Below are 8,107 nucleotides of genomic sequence, written 5' to 3'. Positions count from 1 at the left end.
AAAAAAACCTTAGATTGAATGAGAATATGAGATGACGATCTGAATAAGTTGACGCGTGCATTCCATTATTTATATGTGGTTTAAAAGTTGATAGGAATTAGGATATATGGTATCCAACCAAATTATGAACGAATAAAAATATCAATCTAACAACACATATCAAGTTGTAGGTAGTTTCGTTGTCTTAACTAGATAATATTGCGTTCTACACCCTATTTTGGAATTTTGCCTGTGAGTGTATGGATGGTCCCGACCATAAGAAGATCTGGCTACACTAGCCCGAGTTTCAAATCTTCTTGAAAAATACAAAATAATAACTCAAAAGAAAAACGCCAAATATGTGTATGGTTTCAAGTCCTTGAAATGAAATGAGGTTGAACCTAGAGACCCCTAGCTAATTCGAGTTGTTCTCCAAATTAATGTTATTTATCCGTTCTGAGTACGCATGAAAGTGTGTAAAAAATTCTTCTAGTCTAGCAGCCAAGCCGGCAATAAAATTTCAAATCGGAGTAGTGCAATTCTTGCCTTGTTGACGTTCCTCCTTTAGCTAAAATTTTACTTTAGAATAGTTTTGCTCCTGTTGGATCAGTTACCTCTAAATTTTACTTCAAATCTTTAGATATTAATTAGTATATAAAAATGAAAAAAAAATTAAGATTTTCTTAACACTAAAACCAGAACAAAGAAAAGGATATACAAATGAATAATATATGATGAGTAGATAAGTTTAACGAATAAAATATTGACCAGCCAACCAAGAAATTTCTAAATGTATCTAGACTGTGTATGGATAAGTAGTTATCTAAGTAAATATTTGCTGAATCCATGACGAAGATTATAGTTGAAGAGTAAACTTATTAGATAAGAGAAACTTCGAAGACCCAAAAAAAAAAAAAAAAAAAAAAAAAAAAAAAAAAAAAGGAATTTGATTCGTACCTTTTTTTAATTTTCCCAAAGGGAATAATTATAAACAAAGTGTTAATAATTGGTTCCTCCAACCNATAACGACTTATTCCATTTTGTTCCGAGTCAGTCTCCTAAAGTGTTAACGCGGTGACGCAACTCGTGACGCGGTGACACTGATTTTTCTATTTCTATACACCTCAGATTACTTACGCAGCAAGCCACAAAGGGTAGTTACGTTATTTAACATCCGTCTTTTACTAAACCCATTTCGATATATAAATAGGAGTTCTCATCACAAACACAACACACAAACAAACTAAAAAATCCCAAACAACCCGAGAAGTGATCACTCAGTCAAATCCAAAGATGGTTGCGAGAAGTGAGGAGATTGAGAAAGTGAACGACACGGCGGCTAGATGTCTGATGTTGTTACCGAGAGTTGGAGAATACGGCGGAGGAGAGAAACGCGTTTTCAGATGCAAGACTTGTCTCAAAGAGTTCTCGACGTTCCAAGCTTTGGGAGGTCACCGTGCAAGCCACAAGAAACTCATTAACAGTGACGATCCATCACTTCTTGGATCCTTGTCCAATAAGAAGACTAGAGCGGCGATGACGTCTCATCCTTGTCCGATATGTGGCGTGAATTTTCCAATGGGACAAGCTCTTGGTGGTCACATGAGGAGGCATAGGAACGAGAAAGCCTCAGGCACGACGTTGGTTACACGATCTTTCTTGCCAGAGGCCACTACGGTGACGACTTTGAAGAAGTGTAGTAGTGGGAAGAGAGTGGCTTGTTTGGATTTGGACTTAGATTCGATGGAGAGTTTGGTCAACTGGAAGTTGGAGTTGGGTAGAACGATCTACTGATTTCTTTTTCTTTTAATTTCTTCAGTATTCGTTAGGTTTTTAGTTTCATCTTGTAGTCTTTGTTGGATCCATTTCTTGTACCGATCGATGTGAATATATATTACTTTGATATACTATCCGAGATTTCTATTACTGTTTGCTAATTTTTTTGGTTTCTTTAAATTATACCCTTGAAGGTTCAGGTATGAATGGTTTAAGTAGTGTTGAAACTATAAGTGTGGCAAAACTAGAACAAGAATGAGCCATGTAAGAAGAAGGAACAGAGAGACGAGACTAAGCTAACACTAGATCGATCTATTTATCCACCTTTCTGTTTGTTAACACAAACCTCAACAGACTGCACAGTGCACACTACCCTTCTGAATCAACTTACAACTATTTGTTCTCTCGTAGTTGCCTCTTTAGCTGTCTTGTAGTTCTTCAAGCTTGTTCTTCTTCTTCAGTTACAACTGTTCTTTGAGTTTGGATCATAATCTCACACTATGTATATATTGAGATTTTAGTTCTGATTCTTAAGGGGTCTTTTTTTGGGTCACCCATGATCGTAAGACTAATATTATAAAAGAAGTACCATTCAAATCCGTTATCGTCAAACTACAGTACAGATCATCATTGAATCATTTCATTGGTATCCTAAGATTGGGTCGAATATAAATAATGAAGTTTATAATTAAACAACCAAACTAGCAAATATAAAAAATCAGGTAAAAGATGCTTATAAAAGTCTATGTTTAGTAAACTTCAACAATTAAATTATATATATTGATAATTCAAATGTTTATATTCATTGCATATATAATTTTATATTTGATATTATGCTATATAGACATACTTATCTATAATTGCTTATCTACGGGGAGATGAATATGAGAGATACAACTTTGTGAATTTAAAACCCTTCGAAGTGATATGTTATGTGTAATGTGTGTGTGCTAATGAAGGAACCGCGTGGAAGTGTATAAAAAAATGTCGCAATCACATCACTCTCTCCTTTTCTTAATTTCTTCTCTTTTGCTTCGGAACGTTTCTCTCTAATTTCCGTACAACCACCCTTTGATTTTCACATTTTGTATTCGTCCCATTCTCTACTTGTTCTTTCAAAAACTCAAGTCTTGAGCTCTATTGATCATTGCAAGTAAACCAGACGTCGGATCAGAATATCTCTGACTATAAATAAATGATATCCAAACATGTATCTATTAGTAAATGATTTAAATGAATAATAAACAAAATAAATTGATTATATTTCCAAGCAAAAACCACTCTACATGCATGTACTCAGCTGACTGAATATGGGATAAGTTGATTTTTTTTCTTTACTTCTTTACAGTGAATATGGATAAGTTGCGAAGTAGATTTGCACAATCCACAATTCCACATCTAGAAGATTTATTTATACTTATACCAAAAAAAAAAAAAAAAAAAAAACCTTTATGGCAGCTTATATGAATAAAAATTATTAGATATTAATAAATAATTAGAACTTGTTATATACAATAGTCTTTGAATAAATAATTTACTTTCTTATCTAACGATTTATTTCCATTTATCAGAGTATCCAAAGTATTAATTAACATAAACACCACTTACACTAACTTACGCACCAAGTCACGAAGGGGTACTTTCGTCACTTAACATTACGTCTCTTCCTTAGTAAACCCTATAAATATGCGGAGTGTATCCCAGAAACACGCACGAGACACACAAACTTAACACTACACCGACACTAGAAAGAAAACAAAAGAAAAAAAAAAACCCTAGAAGAGCGTCACTAAACTCGATTCAAGACTTCGAAACCATGGTTGCGAATAGAGAGAATCTTGATCCGACGATGGATAAGGCGGCGGCGAACTGTCTGATGTTGTTATCGAGAGTTGGTGGCGGCGGTGGTGAAGGAACAGCTTTAAAAGAGAAACGAGTTTTCAGATGCAAGACTTGTAAGCGAGAGTTCTCTTCGTTCCAAGCTTTAGGAGGTCACCGTGCGAGCCACAATAAACCCACTAATAACGGTGACTATACTTCAATTCCTGGATCACCTAAGAAGAAGCCGCCGACTAAAACGACGACGACGATTCATATTTGTCCGATTTGTGGTTTGGATTTTCCGATGGGACAAGCACTTGGTGGTCATATGAGGAAGCATAGGAACGAGAAAGAAAAAGCCTCAAACAACGAGTTGGTTACGCGATCTTTCTTGCCGGAGAACGCAACGCTAACGACGACGACTCTGAAGAAATCGAGTAGTAGTGGGAAGAGAGTTGCGTGTTTGGATTTCGCCGACTTAGCTGCGGTGGATACTTTGGTCAATACGAATTTGGAGTTGGGTAGAACGATGTATTGACACACTTTCGTATCCGTTAGGTTTTTGTTAGTTTCGTAGATTAACAAACATATTGCGTAGAGCTTTTACATGGTTTAATAGTCTTCTGATGTTTTATTTTATCTTTACAGATCGATGTGAATACAGATCTATATACTATCACAAGATTTGTATTCTTGTTTCCTAAAAATTTTGGTTTCAGGTTTTATTAAAAGTTTTGGATTCACGTTTTATGAATGATTTAACTGGTGTCACTACAGTATAAGTGTGATCAAGCTTAGTTACTGTGTTGCAACTAAAATATGATAAGTTTCGTGATCTCTGGATTGAAGAACCTAACACAAATTATATGTTTATTTTATCTTAATATGTTTGTATTTTGAGTAAAAATGGTTGTGTTTCCCTTAGAAGTGTTGTTTCAAGACTTGATAAAAGTGAAAGCAAGAGAAACATAAGAACAAAGAGGATTATATAGAGAAAAGTGATAACCAACATAACAATTCAGTCACCTTCATAAAAAAATCAGTAACAGAAAAGAAAAATACAAGTTTCGATTAAACCTTCGTACAAATAAGAAGGACAATTTAAGAACGAATCAGAAGTGTTGGAATAAAACAAAAATTACAGAAGCACCCAACGAGATATCTTAGTTTGTTTTCTTTCACTTCAACTCAAACTTTTTTTTTTAAGACTTAAACTTCACTTTTAAGACTTTCAACTTCTAAGTTCCACAGCATGCAGACTTCTGTGTTGCCTGCCCGGCTCCAGCTGCCTGGTCTGTTTGGCTAATCTTGATAGTTGCAGGCTGCAATTGAGGACAGACACATGAAACAAATATGTTTCAGATAGTTGCACGAGTAAAAGCGCAAAGATGTAGAAAGAGATGAGAGAGAGAGATGTAACAAACCTCTGCCCTCGAGTCGGTGTCTGAAAGCCTCTGCTTAATGTCCCTCCCTATTGAGAAGAAAACTTCTTCCACGTTTAGGTTTGTCTTGGCACTCTGCGACAACATATATATAGCTAGATGTGTAAGCAATGTGTACACTACCTATCTAGTTTCGATGATTGAGAGCATTGTTAGACTTACTGTTTCGAAGAACTTGATTCCATACTCATCAGCAAGAGCCTGACCCTTTGCTGTAGGTACTGCCTGAAAATTGTGACAGAACCAAGAAGCTATTATTATCAGGATTAGCCGTGAATAATGAACAGGGATAAAGGTTGTGGTGATTCATACCCTCTTGCTTTCATCCATGTCAGCCTTATTCCCTACCAAGATCTTGTTAACATTATCTGAAGCATGCTGTTCGATATTACGAATCCAGTTCCTAATGTCTGCAATTACGTTAAGCTTGTGTGTAAAAAGAGATGATCATTTCAGTTTAAGGAGTTTTATAGAAACCAGTAAGTGAAAAAACTTGATGGAGAGAGTTTTACTGTTGAAGGATGACTCGTCTGTGACATCATACACCAGCAAAATGCCCATTGCCCCGCGGTAATAAGCTGCGAAATTGCAAGAGAAAAAGAATCTTCAAACTGGTGTAACGGAAACAGATCAATATTAACTGCCCAAATATTCCAACAATACCAACTATACAATACCTACGAAAGGAATCAGCTAAAGAAAGCAAATCAGTAAAGTGACATTGCACAAATACATCCCCTTTACCTATAAGTGGCTATCTAACACTACATATTAGGTGTTTGTCGTCAATCTCATCTCGACAATCTTTCTAACTTGACTTGAGAATGCTAAATACAGAGCTCATCAAACAGAGTTTATACAAAAAGATGAAGTATAGAGTTCTGAAATAGAACAACAAGAACTATACAAGACCTAGAAAAGTAATCAGCCAAACAAAGCAAATCAGTCAAGTGGCACTGCAAAAATACATTCCCTCTAACAGCACACATAAATTTACTAGGTGTTCATCTCCTTGAGAATCAATCAAATTTGCTTCATAATAGGATGGTTACTGCTTAAGTACCCATTCACCAAACAAAACTCACCAGTAGTGATAGTCCTAAACCGTTCTTGACCAGCTGTGTCCCAAATCTGAAGCTTGATACGTTTGCCATCAAGCTCAATCGTTCTTATCTTAAAGTCAATGCTACATCAAGGCAAACAAAAAAATACTCTGTAAGTAAAACGTCAAGGAACAAAATCAAAACATACATCACTGAATTCAAATTTATCCCATAAACCGAGAGAACACAAACCCAATGGTGGTAATGAAGCTAGTGGTGAAAGATCCATCAGAGAAACGTAGAAGAAGACAACTTTTACCAACACCTACAACAACAATAAAAAACATACCATTAGGTTTACAGAGAGATCTCTAAAATACAAAGACCGATCAAATCTGTATCACCAAGTCCACACAACGATCTCATCACAAACAAAAATCAAAATCATCACAGTGTATAGATCGATTCAACAATCAAAAAACGAATCGATTCAGGAAAAGTTCAACGGATCCACTACGATCGAAGAGGTTTTCAGATCAACGAACGTACCGCTATCTCCAATCAGAAGAAGCTTAATGAGATAATCGTAATCAGCTCTGGCTCTAGCAGGTGGAGCAGCCATTGAATCTAAAGGAAACCAAAAAAAAATTCAAAGATCACAAAACTGTAAATCTTAGTTTCATCGAAATCGAATTAGATCAAACAAAAAAAAAGAGGAAGAAATCGAATGAATCGGCTGCGTAATGGAGAAGACCACGTACCGGAGAGGGAGAGAGAGNCAAGGCGACTTTTTCCTTTAACCGTTTTTCATTATTTACTTCGCTTCTGGCCGGCGTTGGCTTCTTCAACGTCTGTCGGCTTAATCTCCCTTTATTTTCGTTCTGTTTTTTTGTTTACATAGTTTAACAATAAAATCTATCGACATGATTCTCAAGTTTCATAGATCGATATGGAGTTTTCAATGGTTTATTATCCTCCTCTTTTATGGAGTGAGATATCTTCCGACCACAATCCGACGATACCATCGGAGCAGTGCTGGCGTCATCCCGCTAAGAACTATTCTAAGTGGCTTCCAGATTTTCAATGTCTCTAATTTGCATCAGATTTCTCAAAACCAGATCTGGGATCCGGGAATATCAAATTTTGTGATTGGAGATGATGGAGTGAAGTCATGGCCGGATCACTTTAACAAGAGCCGCTCAATACTCTACTTGACGGTTATGGGTTCTTATCTCTCTGTTTGGAAGCGGTTTACAGTTTCAAGTGAGATTGGTACTCTCTTCTTGCCGATGATGGGTCTGAAGGATGTTATTATTCGTTGTAACAATGCTTATGTAAAGGCATCGGTAAAGTATATGTGGCGAGGGTATTGGTGTTACATATGGGTGATAGCCAAAGATGAAACTTACATTGGATTATGGATAAATAAGGCGAATCAGATTATGATATCAAGGAGAAGACAAGTTTCAGAATCAAGTCTAGCAACACTGAAGTTCTGTTTATTAATCAAGGTTATGCCAAGTGCATTTTGGAGTTTCATTAAAAAGATGATAGCCATTTACAAGTGTGTGAGAGGGGGACTTAACAGATGTTATCTGTTTGCCTGTAAGGCTTCCGACTGGAAAGCATGGTTAATCCACTCTTTCATCGAAATTGTGTTCAATTTCCCTTATTTGTGATAATTGGTTGTATGTGATTTGCTTCTGTGCTTTGTAAACTCTTTCTGATATCTATGTTAATTTGGTGTTAAAAAAAAAAAAAAAAACCAAAATCTGATAAATCATTTTTATAAAAATATTATCTCTATATACAAAGTTATACTAATTCTAAAATGGTCTATTTTATTAATTTTTTATTAGCTATAAATACATTTCTAGGAAGTTGTAAAAATTATAGATAATACATATATATTATATTGCTACATTACGTTAAAATTAATAGAGATATAACCTAAATATTTTAAAATTTTCTTTTGCATTTTGTAATGTATTATTCACTATTGTTTAACATATATTATCGCTTCTATTTGGCTCAGAAAAAAATCTT

At 35.5% G+C, this 8,107-nt stretch overlaps 3 protein-coding genes across 3 annotated transcripts; 2 read left to right on the top strand and 1 right to left on the bottom strand.

The window, feature by feature from the left end:
• Window positions 1,197–1,905, top strand: LOC104711065 (zinc finger protein ZAT8-like). Its single transcript, XM_019230161.1, has one exon. It carries the CDS (start codon window positions 1,273–1,275, stop codon window positions 1,771–1,773), a length of 501 nt encoding a protein of 166 aa, XP_019085706.1. The 5' UTR covers window positions 1,197–1,272; the 3' UTR covers window positions 1,774–1,905.
• On the top strand, window positions 3,482–4,253 carry LOC104711064 (zinc finger protein ZAT8-like). Its single transcript, XM_010427733.2, has one exon. The coding sequence runs from the start codon at window positions 3,572–3,574 to the stop codon at window positions 4,112–4,114; it is 543 nt and encodes a 180-aa protein (XP_010426035.1). The 5' UTR covers window positions 3,482–3,571; the 3' UTR covers window positions 4,115–4,253.
• Window positions 4,576–6,847, bottom strand: LOC104711063 (ras-related protein RABE1c). Its single transcript, XM_010427732.2, is given in 10 exon segments — window positions 4,576–4,851; window positions 4,854–4,898; window positions 5,001–5,093; window positions 5,181–5,243; window positions 5,331–5,428; window positions 5,531–5,596; window positions 6,104–6,204; window positions 6,314–6,386; window positions 6,611–6,688; window positions 6,823–6,847. Coding segments are annotated over 9 exon segments (678 nt in total). The 5' UTR covers window positions 6,684–6,688; window positions 6,823–6,847; the 3' UTR covers window positions 4,576–4,785.

Source organism: Camelina sativa, chromosome 9 (genome assembly GCF_000633955.1).
Source record: "Camelina sativa cultivar DH55 chromosome 9, Cs, whole genome shotgun sequence".
NCBI classification, from domain to species: Eukaryota; Viridiplantae; Streptophyta; class Magnoliopsida; order Brassicales; family Brassicaceae; genus Camelina; species Camelina sativa.
The sequence above is the reverse complement of the archived record's forward strand: the minus strand, read 5'-3'. Positions and strand labels throughout refer to the sequence as shown.